Here is a 21,955-nt window from a genome sequence, read left to right as displayed (position 1 = left end):
ATATTCTAGCACCCCTTTTCAGCTTCTGTTTTGTGTTTTATGTCCTTTTCTCTCTCACTGCTTTTTGCTTCAGACAGACAGTATGAAACCAGCCCTGCATACAAAGTACACTCATACACAAACTCACACATTATCATAGTAATACTATAATACTATTATAGGCCATAGTTAACATGATAGGACCCACACATATTTCATTTTATTTATATTCTATTTTAGCAAAAGAGAGGAGAGAGTATGTGGCAACCTGTGAAACTGCAGAGATTGATGTTGTAGATTATTTGTTTATTATTGTGACGATAGGGTTCGTATACAGTTAGATGTGTGCAAATATGCATTGTGTGCGTGTGTGTGTGTGTGTGTGTGTGTGAGCGTGTGTGTGCGTGTATTCCACTGGTGGATATGTGTGAAGCAGCCATGATGGATGAAATTGAAGATTCTTTCATTCCATACGTTGAAAGCTCAGTGGGGTCAAAGCAACGGCAGACATTTAATTAAAGCCGAGTAAATGCTTTCCTTGCCGACTCCCACTCACACACACTCACTCGTAGGGAGGTCTTTCATGGCACAAGCTCCCAGGAAGTAATAACGTAATCCACACTGCAGGACAGGTAACCCCACATCCCCTCTGCCTTTTTTTTTCTTTTCCTCTCCTCTGAGCCATTTCCAACTCTGTCACTCTCTCTTTCCCCTCAACTGTGCTAACAGTAATGGATACAGACGGAGTAAGCAGACCCTAAATGCCATACTCGGAGGAAAACTGCTGCTCCAGTGAGTCAAATGCCTTTCAGCACATCCAGAACCGTTCTGGAAAAATTGAACACACAATACCTTACAGAAGTGTTGAATTTTGAATAATTCACTTTTTAAAATGGGATTTTTCACTAAAGTATTGTGGACCTCTGATGTTCTGCAATAATGGAAAATGGACTGAATTCACTTCTTGAAATGAAAATGTCTATATAACCCTGGAATGCTCTACTGCACTATTTTCCTTTTATTATTATTATATTTTATTATTATCTTTCTTTTCTATTATTTTCCTTCTTTTTATCTTATTTTTTTATTTTTATTTTTTATTTTTTATTTTTTTATGCTATTATTATTATTATTATTATTATTATTATTATTATTATTATTATTATTATCTTGTTATTTTATCGAGTTTGCACATTCTAGTCTAACTACTGTTTATATTTATACTTATGTTTATACTTATTATCATCTTTTCTAGCTGATTGTTTATTATTGAATGTTTTCACTATTGGAGAGAGCACAGTTGACCGAGTCAAATTCCTCGTGTGTACAACATACACTTGGCGAATAAAGATGATTCTGATTCTGATTCTGATTCTGATTCTGATTCTGAATATACCATCACTGACATGTATTTGGAGAATATCACACATTTTCACAATTATTTTCCACATTAAAAAAGTGGTTTAATGTGAATTTAGTGTTTTATATAAATATATCCATCCATGGATGGATGGATGGATATAAATATATATACAGAGAGACATGTCAAATCTTATGAAAATCTCAAGCTGCGACATCTCAGCACACTGAAGCAGCTGATTAAGATTTCACTTCTCCCAGTTGTGCGCTGCTGTTTTTTTTTGGGGTCACTTTTTTTACGCATCACATTATACCATCATCCATTTTCTTTCCGTTTCATCACCAAACATGCTAAATAGGGTTATTATAGTCAACAATTTTACATTCTATATGCTTCAAATAGTTTTACGAAATTGGGATGAGACATTCGGTTGCAAGAGCGACGTTAGCCACAATGCTAGGACCTCAGCCACCCGTTAAATAGGAAAAACACCAGGGAAATGTATGATATGGTCCTAAAACATTATTTGTGTGAACTTTAACGAATCACCCTCATGTTTTGTTCAAAATCCCACACAGCCCTGTGATTGGAGATGTAATGTCTCTGCACCAGTTAAACTGATACACCAACAGCTAAACTTGTCTTTATATTTCTGATTTGAATGCAGTCATAGTAATGTTTCGTTCATTACAACACGTTAAAAACACATTTCAGATGACGCTCTACATGTATTTTTAGTCACAGGATAACATGATCAGTAGTCAAACCTTAAGGTTCCAAAAAGCATCCAAGAAAAGAAGAAGAAAATAAATATGAACTGAATCATAGTGCAATATAAACATAATACAGCAGGAATAATTAAAGGTTAGTTTTACCCTACTGATGATGTGTTGTTGAAATAGTAATCCTAAAAATTAATTTCTAAAAAAGAAAGTACACAATACACACAAGTACAGTAAAAATAAGAGTGCAGGTACCAAGGTGGATTTTTTTTGTAGCATCAGAGTTGAGAGAAAAGTAGCAACAAGTAGCAAGTGATTATTAGATGTCGACCAATATGGGATTTTCAAAGGCTGATGCAGATACTGATTTTTATTTTTTTTTATTCAGCCGATGGCTGATATCTAAAGCCGATTTTGGAAGCCGAAAGACAGTTGAAACACTCATATGATGTAAATTTATATATTAGAAATTTAATTAAATACACCAACTCTTAACATTTATTGAATTTTAAATATACCCATACGCAACCAAGTAAAACAAAAATCCTTGTCCTATTAAGGATATAATATAGATATAATAGGATAAGGATATTTGATCAGGCACTATTATATTATATCCTTATCCTATATCAGCTTTTTATTTGTAAGTCTATTGGCATCTACCTCTCCCATACACATAATATTATTATTATTACTTTTTTGTTGTTGTTGTATATTCATACATTCAAATGGAGGTTTTTTTATATATTTTTTTTCCTTTAATGGCTATTCTGAAGTGCTAGATAATTATTATTTTTTTTAATCAGCCGATGGCCAAAATTGAAAAAAGTTTATTGGTCGACCTCTAGTGATTATGAATGGGATTATGGGCTGAATTGGACTTATTTGTTCATTTACTACACATTCTAGACATTCAGACACTGGTTTTCCAGTGAAAATAGTGTATTGTCCCACAGCATACATACGAAGCATTTCTGTGTCACTTGAGGGCCTGATTTTAAAGCAATAGAAACGGAGAGGGAGAAAAAAATAGGTCAGATTTTTTAAACGTTTTGCACATCATTTTTATGTTTGAAAAAGTGAATTTAGTTTTTTCCAACTATTTTCCGCAGTCATGGTAAATCAAAGGCCCTACAATAGGCCCCACTGCCCCACTGCCCTGATAAGGAAAGCATGTAAACAATGGCTCACACACTAGTTGTGTGTTCAGGGCCTGAAACAAAAAGCAATAAAATACACATAAATATTGTTTCTTTCCAGCTATATTGTATACACGTCGCTTGGATTAGCCCTTAAGAAATAGTCATTGTCTAATGATTTATCCTGATTCAGCATTTTAAATTCCCATGAACAACAAAGAGCTTTATAGCAGTTGTGCTCGGCACGCTGACAGGCAGCTCTTGTTTAGTTGTGAAAGAATTGCTAATATGCCTGTCAGTGTTTTATGTGGTGGTTGTGTGTGTGTGTGTGTGTGTGTGTGTGTGCGTGTGTGTGTGTGTGTGTGTGTGTGTGTGTGTGTGTTTGAGGGCTCCATCCTAATTGCTGAGTGTGACTCTCAACATGCTTGTTTATCTTGCGTTTGACTTGATGTGTTTCAAAAGCTGTTTTGGGTTTAATGAAGCCGATGTTTAGGTGTCTTCAAGCAAACACGCCAGCCTTGAGCAGAACGATTCTCAAGGGGTTTATTTGCCTTCTACTATCTGAACCCACCTGAGACGTGACACAATGGAAAGATCTGTTCTCTGTCACCCCAAAAGAACTGATATTATTTTATTTAGTCCCATAGGATTATGAAACAGATGTTATTTATTCAGCGTGCGACTATGATGAAGTGTGTCGCCTCAATGATTCAATAGTCTGAGTTCATCCCTGCATATTTCTAATGCAGTGATGTTTATGTACTTTGTGTTTGTGCGTTAGTGTTTGTCATCATAAGACTTGAACCATTTCCATTCCACTGTATGTGAGACTCGTCCTAATGGTTGCGGACACCTTTAGTGTAAACCATCAGGGAAATATTGATGTGCACGTTTGTCATTCTCCAAATGATAGAAAATAGAAATGAAATAAAACATCTGGTCCATATGAAGTGCTATAAGTTAGCACATCATAAATAGTGAGAACAATTTTATGATCAATACAATTAATGAACACCAAACTTTTTCTCTCCTTCAGATAATATAAAATAAATAAATCAGACCCATCAATCACAGTACTGCAAATTATCACATCAAAAATAACATTGTTCGTCACAAAATAAAGTACTGTAATAACATCAAGGAATCACTTCTAATAGTAGTAGTAGCCCCGCCCACATTCTCTACCACTGAGAGTGGTCGACTGTCCACTACAGTCATTTATCCTCTGACTTGGTTCACTCATGGATTTATTCATTTTGGTTCTGAACCATCTTGTCCAGTGTGGATTATATGGGCCACTCTGTCTGCTTGGTCTATTGTACCGTCTGAAGGACCGCTGTCCGTGCTAGCTGCTAAATAGTTAGCATTGAGCTGGAAAAGCTCTGCTGGAGGCTAGAAGACCTCCGGTGATCCACAAACTTTCTTGCACAATTTGCAGACAACTGGGCTTTAGTTTTCCATCCGGTGTGTTTATTAACACTCTCAAGCTTCTACCGTTGTAGCCGACACATCAGTATTATGGGTATACCGGGAACGCGTGCAATGGAGAAAGGTTCCGCGCTGTTTGCAGTTAAAAAAAGTAGCAATTAACGCAATTCATTTTTTTCATTTTTTTCCTGAAGTGAATTAATCGCAATTAAGGTGTAAAAGTGACACCCCTAATAAAAATAAATATATATATATAAGATTAAAAAGTAGAATTAATGAGACGTTTCACTTTTAAAGTGCACAACTTTAAAGCACTACTACCATACCAAGAAATCTGAAACTAGAACCACAGTTAATACAGCTTAAATAAAATCCACAGTCTACACCATATATTGTTTATGTTCTATACACACTTCCTTGCTGACAACATGCATCTGCTGCATCTAGTCTTCCAGAAGAAGAAGAACAATAACAACTGAGGGTAGAGAGAGTCAGCATGTAAGAATCCGAAGGAATAAACATTGTTAAAGATGTAGATTTTTTGATCTATGACATTTCGTCCCACCCATGTGTATTCTCTACATTCATGTATTTTAATGGTAATTTCATAACTTCAGTCAAAATAAGTCATTCTGCTAGTATTTTCTACATTGTTTGTAAAGCTATCTTTACTACTTTCCTGACTTCACCCAGTGTAAGGAGGTATACAGGTATGCTACAAACACTTGAATGATTGCAAACAATAAAATACATTTAATTTATAATAAAACAGGTGCTTGTTGAGCTGGATTAAACCACACAACAGGCTGTACGACCCATGCAATGTGCTTTAAAGACCAAAACTAAGCTTCACATCCCTGTTAGCAGAATCTTTCTCTACATGCAGCTTGCAAATGGATCATCTTTGTCTATTCTGTCATAATCAGGGAATGTATTTCCTTAAATGCCTGTACAAACATTAAAAAGCTATGGCAATATACATTTAAATCAGGTGTTGAATATAAAACCTTAAAATGGGCACACAATCTTGTGCACAAGGGACATTGGCGTTGGCCAAAAATTCATTTGGCAGCGTCGCATAACATGAATCTGTGCTTAAATGGCCCATCTCTGTCACACTGCCATGCTGTGGGGGCTGTGTGAAAGGAGGGTGTGTGAAAGGCTGAGGAAAGCAGGAGAGGGACCTCTTCATCACTCTGAATGTGACCTTCCAAGAGTCACTTAAGTGTGGACTTCAGAACTAATGCCTCAATGTATTATCTAAATATGCTGCATTATCATTACCGCTCTTCCCCCTGCTGTCACTTTTGCAGTCTTTCGCTCACATTTTAATACTTTGTAACAAAACGCAGATGTGCTAAGGTTTTTTTTTTTTTTCTGCGCTTAAGAATTTGGCTGACGCAATGTTTGCAGACCGCAGGTCAGAGATAGAAATAGGGAGAGAAATGTGACACGGACTTAAAGTCGCTGTTCACTTCTGCTGTATTATGAGATAACAGAGTTGCCTGGAGAAAAGGAAGGTCAACGCACAACGCTCACCAATGCATTCACACAAAGTCGACAATCTTGCACACAATAGCCAGCGAGAAGTGTGGGAGGACTTTGGTAGATAAGAGCAAAATGCCATATTTCTTTTTTTTTTTTGACAAAAAGCTAAAAAAGGAAGGCCACTGTAATCCTTCTGAACATCATTGATGCTTCTGTCTGGTAATATTGAGCAGTGCAGTTCATGTAACACCAACATCATGTTTCCAAATAATACGTTTCTAACATGAGTTGCCTTTACCTACTGTATACCTACCTGTGTATATTTCCTTCTTCATTTTAAAGGATTACTGTAAATGTCTTTCATTGGACATGATTTATGATCTGGAGGTAATAGCACTGGTCTGAGGTAGATTGAGGTCCTTGACTGGAAGATGTACTGAACTGCAGTGTGAATGTGTGTGTATGTGTGTCTGCAGGGCAGGATCGCAGCGAGGCGACTCTCATCAGGCGTTTCAAAGGTGATGGCGTCCGCTACAAGGCCAAGCTCATCGGCCTGGACGAGGTTACAGCTGCACGTGGAGACAAACTCTGCCAGGACTCAATGATGAAGCTCAAGGTATTTTAATATTTCTGATTGGTTTTTGTAGTTACGTTGTGTTTCTCCTAATCTTTGTTAGTTTTTATCGCCCGCCACAAAGTGTGAAGTGGGATATAGGTTTGAGCTGTTCATGCGTCCGTCTGTCCGAGTTAAAGTGGACAGTTTTTCTCAGAAATCGTTTAAGATAGGAAAACCAAATTTGGTGTGTGGCTTCAGGGTATCAATACCTTAATGGAGTTCGAAAGAGAGAAGCGCGCAATTATTTTTTACAGAGTTATTTCCCTTGTTCCGTTTTTTTTTTTACTCTGACAGCTTTTTTCAGAAACTGTTTAAGATAGGATAACCAAATTTGGTGTGTGGCTTCAGGGTATCAATACCTTGATGGAGTTCGAAAATGAAAAGTGCGTAATTTATTTTTCCGGAATTATTGCCCTTGTTCCGTTTTTCTTCACTATGAGGTACTGTATCTCCAGAGGGGACAGCTTTTCTTAGAAACCGTTTAAGATGGTTAGTAATTTTATATTCTGATGTGATAATATTTTCTTATGTGTACATCTAAGTTAGATTTAGGACATTTAGGAAAAAGGTTGTGAGATATAATGACAACCAATCTGGTGGTGATGACTATGTCTTCTTGTTAGTTGTGGGTTAGTTCTCTCCTGTCTTCACACAGGTGTTGCTCAACTTCTAATTACCTTCCCTGCACTCTTCATGGAGTGCTTTGTTTTTCCACAAGATTCCACAATTTTTTTAAAAACCCCAGCTTTTAATTTGTATTTATATAATGTTTATATATACAGTATAAGGTAGAAACACATTCAGTCACACTTTACTAGAAGTATTATACACAGGGTGACAATACACTGTCATTATGTGTCAGGAAAGACTGTCATTAAGTGTTGTTCCCTAAATTATGACGCCTTTGGTGCCAGAGTTGGGGGTCAGTTATAATTGTAATTGTGTAATTGATAAGTAATTACAATTGTGGTGTAATTATAATTAAAATTGTAATTTAAAAAATGTATTGCTGTCGTAATCATTGTAATTGACTTTAGGTAATTGACTTTGTAATTGCAATTGCCATGAAAATTCTATAAAAACTGTCAATTATAATTTAACACAAAAATGGGGAACCATGTTACAGTTCTATGTACAGTTCTACACATATATAGTTAACAATTATTAAAATGTTTCATATCAAGCTTTCCCGCAATTTACCATTTAAAAGAATAAAATAAATCGAGGGGTACACTGACACAAAAAAGGCTCAGATGCTCACGCCAAAACTATTAAAACCTATATTTTCATTGATTAGTTAGATATTTGTTATTAGTGTATTTTACAGCTAATTTAGGACCCGTTATCAACACAAGAGGAAGGTTGACTTTTATTAGGTTATTTATTTCAAGTTCAGAAAACTTACAACATTACATAAATTTACTTTTTAAGGATAAAAAATTATTGGAAAAAAAATGTTGGTAACTGTAATCGTAATTTACATGTATTTGAACATGGATAATTGAAAATGTAATTGTAACTGAAAAATGGAATTGAACCCTGTTTGGAGCTATGTTGGCATTTTTTGGTGGAGGGATCTAGTGGGTTTAGGGTTAAGGTTAGAGTAACAAACCACATTTAATGACCGCATTCATGACACCTTATTCATGCTAATGACAGGTGTCATTATAATGACAGCGTAATGTCAGCCTTATGTGTAAAACTTCAAATAAAGTGTTACCACACATTTCCCTTAGACAACAAGGAAAATATGGAAATGGGAAATTAGTCACAACCTGTTTGCTGCTGAATTGTCTTTGCCTGTTCTTCATGCTTCTATTTCATATTGTTTGCTTCTTTGAGTTATTTTCCTTGTGGTTAATTTTGTTCCTGGACTTTGTTGATATCATTTTTTTTTTTTTGATATTTAATGGACTGTATCATTATTCCTGACTCTACCTTATGCATTGCACTTGGGTCCCAAACCTAACCTTTCCTGACACTGCATGGAGGATTAGTCTGCGTTAAAAGGCTCTTACTGGTACTTTGATGCAGGAAATGTGAAATGTGGGGTTAAATGTAAATTGGAAAGTTATGGCACAGACAAATTGCAGGATGATTTTTTTTTTTGGAAGTTTGGATTGGCCCTTTTTGAGCCCTTCAGGTACTGACTTGTAATCTTGCTTTTCACTCATCTCCCTGCAAAAGATAACTCAGGGATGCCTTATTCCAATCCTCAGGAGAAGTGAACTGTTGGCTAAGGCAGCAGGTGGTCCTGGGGGCAGGAACGTCATCATGTTAAAAAGCAACAATATACCTGTGGCATCTTTCTTAAGATTAATGGGATGAAATGAAAGGTGAAATGCTTTTAATGTGATCATAATCATAAAAGGAGAGTCAAGACAGTTAACTCAACTAAACTCAACTTTATTTATATAGCGCAGAATACAACAAAGTCATCTATAACATTTATAGTAAGAAAGAAGGAACCCAAGGGTTGATTATAAGATAAGTTAATTAAGTAATTTCAAACTAACAACTAATAACCATGAATGTGTATTACAGTAGCTACATTGAAATATTAAGACATAACACCAAAACAATAAAGTTTTTTGAGTGTCAACAACTACACAGACTTTAGTGACCCGAAATACACAAATAATTCATGTTCTCATTTAAAACTCCATAAATCATTCAACTTCATGCATATTCAATGTCAAGTTTTGCTCTGTGTTTGAGCAAGGTTTTAAAGTTTCCAATTTTTAAGTTCACTTTAGTTTAATAAAAGAGTTGAAAGAGGGAGACAAAGAAATGGGAATGACATCACTGACCCTGGATTTCCACTGGATGCGAAACTGCACCGTAACTGCTGCGAAACAGCAACGCAGCTAGTTTCCATTAAAGTCAATGTGTCAATTTCCACCACATGGTGATCTGCTCCAGCACAGCACCGTCACTGCTGAGTCATGCTGCTGCCCTCTGCAGCAAATACGCAGCATTTATATTTTTGCAGGACGCTGGAGCTGTGCTGCAGCAAGTTTACAAAAATAAGCCTGTGTGGGACAGGAAGTAGTACATAGACACAGAATAAAATATCTGGATTCTTTTCAAAATAAAATACTGCTTGTTCAAGGGGGAAAATACCGACCTTCTGGGACCTCCAACGGGCCCATTTCAGACTCTATCCGAAAACCGAGCACATATTCGGACTCAGGGAATAAAACCTGTCTGCTGACACCACATTTTCAAAAAATTAACACTTTTTTTTTTCGGCAACAAAAATGTGCATTTCGGCTCTCGCGAACGCAATTCAGACTCTACCCAAAAAACGAGCACATATTCGGACTCGGGGGGACCAGACCTTTCCGTTGATACTATGGTTGGCCCGATCCGAGCACCCTTTAAAATCGTATTTCACATACAAATATTGCATTTATCCATGGTTGAATCACACATATATATCGTAAGTAAGGGGAGTGGTGGCCTAGTGGTTAAGGACGCTGGGCTTGCAATCGGAGGGTTGCCGGTTCAAGCGTCACCTGGGCCATCACTGCGGGATGTTGAGCAAGTCCCTTAACCCCGAACTGCTCCCCAGGCGCCGCAAAAATGGCTGCCCACTGCTAACATTACATGGCCAATTAAAGGCGAAAGCCCTGATTTATCTTATTTTAAGTAAGTAAGTAGTTTATTTATAAAGCGCTTTTTGCAGATAAAATCACAAAGTGCTGTACAGAGTTGTGGTAAAAGTACAAGTGCAACACAATAGAATAATAAAACAAGAGTGCATAAATATCATAAGAACAGCAACATTAAAGGACAAATAAAAATTAAAATCCAGTTAACTAAAAGCTTTTCTGTAAAGTGTATTCTTCAGCAGTTTTTTAAAAGTGTCCACACAGCTGAGCTCCCTGAGAGACTGGTGCAGGTTATTCCAGAGTCTGGGAGCTATCGTGCGATTACGCGTGAATTTACGGGATCTCCTGAGTCCTTGCTGCAACAGATGCTCAGCAAAACCGGAGGCGGTGAGGATTGCTGGACTGCAGATTGCGCTGAAGTCACTCAGCGGAGAAGTTTCAGTGCAGATACGCATCCAGTGGAAATCCAGGGTTACAGCAGGGTTGATCAAGTATGGTGATGTTGATGGTTATGGCACCAATTGTGTCTTTAAAGGAAAATCATCTAAATTAGGAAATGAGAGAGAGTGAGGATACAAAAGAATTAGAAGCCTTTTTTGTTTTTTTCTCTTCATAAAAAATTTTAGCAGGTTTGAAAAAAAACCTATGTAATGCAGAAAATTGTTAATGTTCTTGCACTATAAAATGGTTAAATGTTCTTATTTCAACAAAGCCTGGGATTCATAGGGTTTCTGTACAAATGTGAGCTGAAAAGGTCTGTCTATGTGACAGGCCCTTTATTCATTATTAATTGTCCTTAAACTCGAAACAGCAGAAGGTGTTTGAGTGGAGAAAATGAGGTTTTGTTTATGTGCAGTGAAAACTGTGGAGTAGACCTGTAAGGGTGAGGGGAGAATAGACAGCCCATTGATCAAACAGCTTCCCTCCTCCTCATTTATTCAGGCAGGAAATCCATCAACTCCTTTTCTCTGATCTCTCCCCCTCCTCCTTCATTCTGCTCCTCCCTTACCTGGACTGACTCCTCCGTGTTTGTCATCATGTTTCTTTTCACGGAATCTTTTTGTGGATCACTGATGTAAACACAGAGGAGGGAACTTTTTGTTCTCAATCACAAAATGGTATGACACTGCTGGGTTCTCATATCTAACTGTTTTCCATAAAACCCTCCCAATATTGGTTATTTTTCACCCAGAGTGGGCTGTGCTTGATGGGCATTTGAATTTTTGCTCTTTGTATTTGCTTCTAAATAACCCAAAAGGTAATTTTTTGCTGATATCGAATTCATTTCTGATTAGATCGTGACACCCCTAAGAACAAACTATTCATTTTTAACACTATATGGATGAAAAGTATTTGGCCACACCTCTGAATTATTGAGTCCATGTGTATGAATGAGACCCATTCCCAAAGGTGTATAAATCAAGCATGTGATAGGCTGTCACCATCAACATTTCTGCTTTGGCAATATGGAAAATTACAATATCGTTTATAATGATAATTTTTTTTAGTCTCTGATTTATGATTCACTGCTTTTGCTACACTGAAATATATAAACGCAACACTTTTTTTTTGCTCCCATTTTTCATGAGCTGAACACAAAGATCTAAAACATTTTCTATATCCACAAAAGACCTATTTCTCTCAAATATTGTTCACTTTGCAATAACTTGTTAAAATGTTATCCTTGCTGAATACTCTATAGCCAGCTGTAAGTTGTAGAGCTGAGTAAAAAAAATTGATCTGGAATCGATTTCATTGAAATTTTCCAAAATCGATTCATAGGTGCTGAAATCATTTTTTTTGTTTACTCTAACTCCAGTAGTCTCGCTCTATAGTCTTGCATTATCAATGTTGACTACTGTGCCTGTGCATTGCTAGAGTACATTCAGTGCAAATATGGCAAATTTTGTACCATCTTATTAATATCCAAGTAAAATTTGAAAGATCAATCAATCAATACTGAAATAAAACCAAATCTTGATTCATTGATTTAAAACCTTATTAATCAGAATCGAATCGATTCAGGAAGTTGACCCTGATACCCAGCTCTGGTAAGTTGTAACATTAGGAAGTGGCTGTGTTTAGGGATAACAGAAACTCAGCCACAAAATGGAAAGTCAAGTAAAATCACAGAGCGGGGTCAACAACCACTAAGGGGCTGTGCGTTAAAAAAGTTTTAGCACTGCTGAATCTGCGGTTGAAGACTTCCTCACTTCCACTGACATAATGTAAGCCCACAAACTGCGGCGGAGCTTCATGGAATGATTTTCCATGGTCAAGTTTCTGCACGTAAGCCTTACGCAACCAAGTCCAATGGGAAGGTGTAAAGTGCAACGACGGCAGTGTGTTCTGGGGAATTGGTTTAGCAGATGCTAGTACAACATTACCTGCCTGACTGCATTCTGCCAAATGTGATGCCAGGTGAAGGAGGGATGATGCTGTGACTGTTGTTCAGGGTTGGGACTGGGATCATTATCTCCAGTAAAGAACCATCTTAATGCTTCTGCATACCAAGATTATAAGGACATCGTTTGATAAGTTTGGTGAGGAAGAACTTGACTAACCCATGAGAGGCCTGACCTCGAGCCCATCAAACACCTTGGGGAATAACTGGGATGGAGATATTGGCCCAGGTCTTCTCATCCAACATCAATGCCTGACCTAATTAATGCTCTACTAAATAAACAGGCACTAATTGCCACGGAAACACTCCCAAGATCTTTTTGAAAGCCTTCAAAGACAAATGGAAGCTGCTACAGCTGCATCTCCATAATGAAGTATTATGTATTTGAAAACATTTGAATTACATTTTCTGTAGGTGAAAGGGTCATTTGTCCAAATATAATTGTCCATACAGCTTTTTTCTCCCTCTTTTTCTTATTTTTCTTTTCATATTGCTGCCAACACTTTAAACTGTTTTCCTACAGTGGAATCACTTGTTTGATAGAAGACGTATAAAATGTGATTCACGGTTTTATTGGATCAGATTTACTAGCTACAGCTTCACAAGATGACACTTAATCCTCAACAGGACAATGGAGGATAGTAGTGGTTTCAATTGTTTGCATGTCTCCCTGTAGACCTTTAACAGCCTGCTTGTTAACCGATGCCAATACGAGAGCGTTGTTGCTGATTCAATAGAAAGACTTTTATTGATAGTTAGTGACGAGCAAAAGGCAGAGAAATAATCAATCAAGAAAACACCCTGTGAGACCGATATCCAAGGTTTGTAATAGATAGTACAAGTGCTGATGTGCTGCATTTATAGTGACGTTTGCTTTATTTCTCAGGGCATCGCTGCTGCAGCACGGTCAAAAGGAGACCACAAGCAGAAGGTGTTTCTCACTGTTTCCTTTGGAGGGATCAAGATCTACGATGAGAAATCAGGGGTAAGCTCTGAAGTGCATGTGTCTGTGTGTGTGTCTGTGTGTGTGCGCATATACTGTATGTTGCCTGTGTTAATGAGGCCTCTCAATGAGAAGGAGGGGCCACAGGGGAAATTAGGATGCCCTAATTGAAACCCTGAGAACAAGGCCATCGTAGATGAGGCAACATGACGATCTCATTGTTTGCATTACTACTAAGAGCAACTGCACTGGTTCATTATCATTCTCATGCGAAAAAAAGGATCAATATTTTTTTATTTATTGCACATGAAGACAGGGCTGCAGTAAACACCTAAATCAATTAATCAATCTATTTTTAACTGATTGTTCGATTAATTAGTGAAGAGAAATTACACATTTGCATCTTTTATACTTCTCGATCATTTACCATAACTAACAGAACTGTGTGACAAAAAAAAACTTCTCTGAAGCTTGTTGTAAAACACAAAACAAAAAAAAAAAATATGAAAGCATCTTTAAAGCTGCAGTTTGTAAGATTTAATTTTTTATTTTTTGGTTTTATTTTGTCAAAAATCCATAATCATCTTTGAGCATATTGTAATCCAAAGTGTTCTGAGTGGACAGTGAATCTCTGCTCCTTCTCTTAATAATTGTAATTGGAAAAAATGCTGGTCACTGTAATCGTAATTGAATTGTAATTGAACATGGATAATTGTAGACATCATTTTAACTGAAAAATGTAATTGACCCCAACCCTGCCAGCCACACACTTGTACAGTACAAGTGTCGATTAAAAAAAGCAACCACATAATTAATATGTATTACATGTTTTGAGTGACTTTTGGTTTGACTTCTTACCAAAGAAACTTTGACATTGTCAACTAAACTATTGAATCAATCTTTAAATCTGACTCGCCTCCCACTAAAGCCACAGTTAGCCTAAACTTGTTAATTGTTTGGCTCAGTTTGCTTGTAGCCAGTTGGGATTACTTCTCAGGGTCCCCACGGTCAGGAAATTCCTGGAGAAGTTATGGAATTTGAAAAAAACAATTTTCCAGCCTTGAAAATTCATGGAATAGTTTAACTGTTTTGGAAAACTTTTGGAAATATAGCCTATTTTATTTTAATGTCTTAAATATATTAAACCTCAAAGTGAAAGTGCTGCATACCGGTAGCATCTTTGAGCAAAAATCACGAGATCTCAAAATTTGTGAGTTAATCTTGTAATTAAACATGATAGCACTTAGTTGTTGTTTAATTTTACATTCAATAGCTGATACATTGTTATTAAAAAAAAAAAGTGGGTGTCAAAGGCAATTGTTCCATTGACTTCTGTATGCTTAATCATATCTTTTTCCTCCATTTTGGGGGCTAATCCGTCATAATTTCAAAATCAGATCATCCGTGGTTGCGTGTTGTTGCCGTCAGTTTGTCTCTTTTCTGTGTGGTTGTAAGAATGCGGTTGACACAATATGAGGCTTGTGCTTTACTCCCAGCATTAGTTGCTGACATCGTAAGCCAAAGATTTACACTTGTATATCATGAACTGGAGCCACTACACCCCAGCGCAGAAGACTTGGGGCACGGAGGACCCTCACATCCATCTATCATATGTGTCATCCTCAATGCCTCCCTACATAACCCCTAAAACCTCTCTTAGTCTGAGTCCCCCTGACACTCGTGAATTAAGACACAGTGTGTTGTAGAAGTTGAAAATTTAGATAAAAGAAAGAAGAAAGTGTGTGTGAAAAGTGGACAGAGTGACTGAAACCTAGTTAGACGGATCGCTGAAGAATCAGCCAGCTTATGTCAAAGTAAAGTTCACTATAGGGAGAGCTTGTCCTCTGTCTCTACACATTAATATTAACTATAGAGATATGCTGTTCTTACTATCAGTCTTTCAAGCGCTCATAATGGCTCAGGAGGAAGGGAAGAAGAGAGAGAGACAGAGAGGGAATGACTCTGCTGAGGTTCAGGGATCTTGACAGTCTCATTCCCCTCCTGTGCATCAGTCAGCCAGATGGGCGGATGGATGATTTGGTGAATGAATGGATGGATGGCCTCTCTCTCAGAGGAGGGAAGGTCGTGCAGGATGAAGGGAGGTGGTGCTTGAGATAGAGGAGAAGAAGAGGGGAGACATTAATCTAACAGAGGGCAGACCAGCATGTCTCTCTGTCAGCCTCGCACATACACACAGAGACATGTATACACACAGACTGGCTTACACACACACACACACACACAACTCTTTTTGTCAGTGAGTTCTCAACCGTGTCAGTTCAAGAACTCACAACAATGAAAAAATGAAAGGCTGAGCATGTCGGGCTTCACGCTGCTCCCACAGAGAATGAAATGAGTTCAGAAAGATGAAAAATAATCCAGCAACTCTTGTAACGCTTTTTTTTTTTTTTTTTTTTTTTTGTGAAAGCCCTCAACTTGGAGACTTGCAGTTGAATGAGAGTTTGTACTATAATATGTGTGTGCTTTTGTTTTGTGCTAAGGTAGTGTCAGTGTTTTTAAAAACAAATAAATAAGTCGAACTTCTTCATCCTCATCAGAAGTCCTGATCCACTGCTGTTTCCAGCTGTTTCTGTTGTGAGATAGCGTTACGGATTACATTTTTTTTCTTAATATAGAAATTTTCCAAAGAAAAAAGTGTTTGTTAGAAGACTAAGAAGATTTAAAACCAATATTTGACTATCCCAGCATTAGTGCCAGTCTCTGCATTACAATCATGGAGCAAGAGAGCAACTGTGGTGCTGTTTTTTTTTTTTGTTTGTTTTTTGTGTGTGTGTGTATTTCTCCTTCAATATAGTTACACTTATGTGTATATTAGGGTGGTTCACAATACACATTTCACCTTCTTCCTGATATTTCAAACACCCTAGTGTATATAAAAAGATCCAACATTCGCCTTCTTAGTGCTAACTTTGCCTGCAAGATGGATTCTCCTGGTGTTCACAAACACCGCAATCCATCTTGTGCTGTTCCCGCCTTTGCCTTTCGAAACCGAACCGAACTGATTAGAACCAATCAGGAGGCAGTGTTGAGGTTTATCCAGGTGTGACGAAGGTATAAGCGCCGAAGCAAAACTGGCGCATGCGCATTTGCGGGGAAAGGAACTAGCTGGGCTACCGCTATTAGCATAGCTCTGAATCAAAATAGAAAGATGACGACGTAGGACGATGAACACGTGGGAAGCTGCTATAAACTCAGTTTTAGAAGAATCCAGCATTTGTTTTTTTAAAGAGCAACAGCGAGAGGCGCTTTGTCCATTCTTGGCCGGAGCCTTGTTGTTGTTGTAGCAGCGTCTCTTGAGTTAGAGGGAGAGCTACACATCAACCTGCATCTTGCCAGATTATCTTAGTGCATGCTAAAATGTAAAACAAGCAGTAACTCAGGTTGAGGCACTTTTAAATTGTCCTAATCGTTGATTTTATTAACCAAACAGAATGCAGCAGTGGAAAATGATAGAAACATTGTTTTGAAATAGTGTCTTAATTGTGAGGATGCAATAGGGAAATATGCTGAGTCAGCTTAGAGCAGCGGTTCCCAAACTCTGTGCGTAGCACCCCCCATTCTTCGGCCCCCCATCGCAATAATTCAAGTCAGCTTTATACAACTTTATATAGCGCCAATTACAACAATAGGTCATCTCATTGCACTCGTCACAAAATATTAAAATGTTAAGTATAAAAAAAAAACCTGTGGGGAAGAACAGCTCCCTTTTAACAGGAAGAAACTTTAGCAACAAAACTCTTCATTGAAACCTTTATTGACAACGCAATCACACGTTTTAGTACTCTAATCATAAAGTTGTTTGATTGCAAAAACTAAACTAAATTACAAATAGAGTGTGAGTCAGAGTTGGGGTCAATTATATTTGTAATCATGTAATTTATGATTAATTACAATTATGATGGCTTACACATATGTAGTTAACAATCAATAAAATATTTTCCTGGTATCAAATTTTCCCAGTTCTCTTGAGGATCATTTTACCTTTTTAAAAAATAAAGATAAATAAATAAAATTGAGATCAAGGGGTATACTGACAAAAACTAACCCGTCACAACAGCAAACAGGTAAATATGATTTTGGCTCTTACCTGACCCATAGACCTATATCAATGTGACCCGATGCGACCTTGTTATGTTCCGGAGAAAAGTAGAGGTGTGGCTTCTGGTACTTTGCAGAGGCAGGGGAGGAATTGGAGATGTTGAGGGTGGGACATTGAGACGTCCACTCAGAAACTCCAGATATTAGCTTTAAGTGGTTTTCAATACATTATGGGAGGGCTGCAGTCCTGTGTGTTTTCAATGTGCACTAACTCTTCCAACCCATTGGGAGAGACACTGAATTTATTCAGCATTGCAGCCCTCGAGGACTGTTGTCCTCCCATATACATAATAACAACTGTGAAGTTTATTGTCCTGGTTTCCCTCGTCTTCCTTAGTGTAGCAAGGGAATGTGTTGCTTCTGTGACGAGCAGCTGTTGTAGGGCAACTGCTGGCAATCCCACTGAGACACTGACACTGCGAGAGCACGACTGGCAGTGCATAACAAAGGCAGGGTGTGCAGTCAACATCTACTTTTAAGATGCATCCACCTGTTTTTTTGCAAACAATCAGCATCTCCAGAGAGAGCAGCTTATTTAGACAACTTTGAGCAGCATCTGAAAACCATGTTGTCTGCAACTTCCTTCTGGGAATAAATACCACTTTCCTGCCAACTAAAAACCTGTTTTTCATTTTATCTGAGAAACACTTGTTAGTAAAACAAGTTTGATAAATTCGATCCAGGAACACCAACAGATTATCTTAAAGTTGTTAAGCAGAACCGTTTCTACTGCTGAGTCACACTCAGCACCTCGATGGAAGTCGCTTCAGCTGAGCTCATTGTATTCATCTGATCTGATTCATAATAGAAGGTTAAAAAGGGGCTTGTGAAGGTCATAGAAAGGTTCATTTACTGTGTGTTTAATGAATGATAAGATACCAAACCGTTTAACATCACACATTGAACAAATGTATCTAGGTGTAAAGAGTACTGAAATATCCTACTCAAGTAGAAGTACTGTTACTTGTTTGAAATTGTAGTCAAGTACAACAAGTACAAGTAAATTATACATAAAATACACAAGTACAAGTAAAAAGTAGCTCAATTAAATAGTACTCAAAGTAAAACTTACCAGTAACTTTCACCCCCCAAGTTAATTTTTGGTATTAAATCTTGTCACGGTTTCCTTGCGTACAGTAAACATCTCATGTATACACGTAAAAAGGAAGAGACCAATGGGAACTTCATTTATTTTCCACAAAGGCATTTGTAAAGAATAAAAGGTTTGTCAAAATGTACAATTATTTTTTTAAATAAATTAACACTAATTAATTCTATTCAAAATAATAAAAAAAAATCCCAGGCTCTAACTATAGCTACATTTATGAACTCTAAAACTGAGAAAATAACCAGCATTCACTGCTGCTTCGGCGCCGAGCATTACGTTTAATCTGATTGGTCGGCTATGATGTGATGCATTTGATTGTTGTCTGGTTATTTCATTTTTTGTAGTTTCACAATGTCCGTTGATCATTTTGAAACAAAAGATAATAATTTACTCAGTAACGGTTGGGTGTAGAAATGTAACTAATTACTTCTTTTAAAACGCACTTAAGTACATGTAAAATTACTGATTTTGAAATACACTCAAAAAAGTACAAGTAGCCATAGAAGCAACTCAATTACAGTAACGTGAGTCTGTTACTTTCACCTCTGCTTTTCTATCATAATGTACACTATCAACAATTTAAAAACTTTTATTCTGGTTTTCAATGTTACACTTTGGTATTTTAATAGATTTATTATTTAGTGCACAAGTTTTTTTTTTTTTATAATTTTAGACTGTTTTGAACAAATCTTTCTCGATAGTGGTGAGTGCACCTCCCCCTTATTGAGAACCAAATCTGCCATGATTAAAACTGATAAATAAATAAATAAACACCTATGCCATAAATTATCTTTGTTTATTTATTTATTGGTCCTTCATACCCTCTTGCTTAATGGATGAAATTGAGTTTGCAACTGTTCATTTCACTTTTTCTGTCACCAAGAACTTATTGTGTGTGTGTGTGTGTGTGTGTGTGTGTGCGTGCGTGTGTGTGTGCGTGCGTGCGTGCATGCATGTGTCAGTGTGTCAATGGCCTCATGTTAAACGGGTGTCACACTCCTCTGCTGCGCTGCTCATCTGGAATAGCTTCACACAGAGCAGATGTGTGTGTTTAGCCTCTAATGTAACCCCGAGCTTGCACTCAAGGGCTGCGGGGGTCATTATGTTGACTGTGTGTGTCTGCTCCCAGCATGCATCTGGCACCAACAACCACAACAAAGCAGACATTTAGTGTGACTTAACAGGAGGCGAGTGCGTATTAGGCAGTGAATTGTGTTTGTGTGTGTTGTCGTAGAGGGCACAGATGAAGTGATCAAGTCGACAGCTTGCCCTCGCTGTGATTGTCACTGATCCCCCTCCCCACCCCCCCACACCCCCCTCTGTCCTTGGGAATAACAGTGCCATCTGCCATGGGCTATGCCAGCTTGGCACTGCCTACCCTGACTAAACTAGAGAGGGCAGGGGAGCTGCAAGGAGTGCAGAGAACACTGCGTCCGTTTCACACTTTTTGTGCTCAATTAGGAAAGTTTGTGAAGGATGACTTTAGCCCTAAATAGGATGATGTATAGCTGCAGGCTTGGATGTTCAAACTACTAGTGGAAACCTGGCCTCTGTGGCCAATCAACCCTTGTGGTCATTGTGCATCCAATAGGCACAGAGTCCTTGGCTAAGATCATTGTGTGTTTGGGTTGACCATTAATTTAATTGTCTGAACTGCTTCATTCTGTCTGTGACACACTGACTAGAATATATCAGTCTACACAGGGCACAAACTGGACTCTTTGAATGTAGGAGGACCTGGTTTGGACTCCTTCATTGTGTATCAGGGTCAGCTTGCTTCTATACATTTTGCACACATTTGCTTAATTACTTAAAGCCGCGAGTGGGCAAATGTCAAAAGAGTTGACGTCCCAAGCTGTCATCAATTTTAGTCCAAACCATTACTAATGCTCTTTGTAACCACATGTTGCAGCTTTGACACATGTCAGGAGCTCAGGCAGGAATGCTCTCTCTGAATAAGGAATTTGGTCAGTTGCAAAGTGCATGTATTCTTAGCTGAGACACATATTATTATTATTATTATAGAAAAATATATTTATTTAGTATTCATTTATTTATTTATTTAAATAAGTTGTTTCCAAACCCATTAACTCATTCAGTGCCAGCCATTTTCAAAATTTCTACCCACTCGTTGCCAGCCGTTTGGGAGCATTTTGACTAATTTTTAAAGAAACCACAGAATATTTTGTACTATGACGATCTGACTTCTGACAACAGATTCTGAAAGATTAAGGTCTCAAGTTTCATCAGAAATTGTGTTTCGAGCTTATTTTGTTCTTCTGTAATCAGCAGTTGAATAGAGGCAAGTTTCACACAAATCGCCAGTTTGTGAAAAGCTGAGAAAAACGTCTTTTGCTGAAAGAATCTATTAGTGACATTGAAGCATTTTTTATTTATTTTTTGTTCAGGGACAACTCAACATTGGTTTCCTTCTACAAAACTACAAAAACAACTCTGAGACCGGGCTTCTGATGGCAACATTATTATTATTTTGTTATCTATGTCAGAGTTGAATGGGTTTCTTACTGTATTTTGTCCGTCCTCCAAGTCTCTCTTCCTGTTAGTTTCCACACACGCAACTTCCTCCTAATCCCGGACATGCCGAGTGTCACTGCTTGCCCCATTTTTTTGATTGTTTTATCACCATTGCGACACTCTAAATAGTCCACTTAGTTCCACACATGCTCTGGTCGAGTGTGAGCTGCTGTGAGCCATTTCCTGTCTCGTAAACTCCTTTCCTCTCCCTCTGAGCTCTGCCCATCATGGGTGATCTCTCATCCAAAGGTGCGCTGCTGCCACCTGTTGGTCACTACATCATGGTACAAGTTAGATATTCACTGGTGGGCTTCGTTACGCTGTCTCCTAGCAACCCCAGCCGAAAAACACAATTCACGTCTATAGACGTGAATGGCACTCAATGAGTTAATGAGAATCAGATTTACTTTAATATGCCCTGGTGAAAATGACTTTCATTGGTTCCAAAGTGAAGATAATATAGCAAGGAAATAATTACTGTCAGGAAAAACAAGCAGCAT

General features: G+C 37.8%; 1 protein-coding gene across 6 annotated transcripts in view; it reads left to right on the top strand.

Moving 5' to 3' along the window:
• The window catches only part of dab1a (DAB adaptor protein 1a), a 368,477-nt gene that overhangs the window by 303,125 nt on the left and 43,397 nt on the right, over positions 1 to 21,955 (top strand). For all 6 annotated transcript variants that reach the window (XM_028443730.1, XM_028443736.1, XM_028443731.1 and 3 more), the window contains 2 exons: positions 6,593 to 6,732; positions 13,637 to 13,735. In XM_028443730.1, coding sequence (XP_028299531.1) covers positions 6,593 to 6,732; positions 13,637 to 13,735 — 239 coding nt within the window. The remainder of the gene's footprint in view (positions 1 to 6,592; positions 6,733 to 13,636; positions 13,736 to 21,955) is intronic.

The sequence above is a fragment of the Gouania willdenowi genome, chromosome 4 (genome assembly GCF_900634775.1).
Source record: "Gouania willdenowi chromosome 4, fGouWil2.1, whole genome shotgun sequence".
NCBI lineage: Eukaryota > Metazoa > Chordata > Actinopteri > Blenniiformes > Gobiesocidae > Gouania > Gouania willdenowi.
The sequence above is the reverse complement of the archived record's forward strand: the minus strand, read 5'-3'. Positions and strand labels throughout refer to the sequence as shown.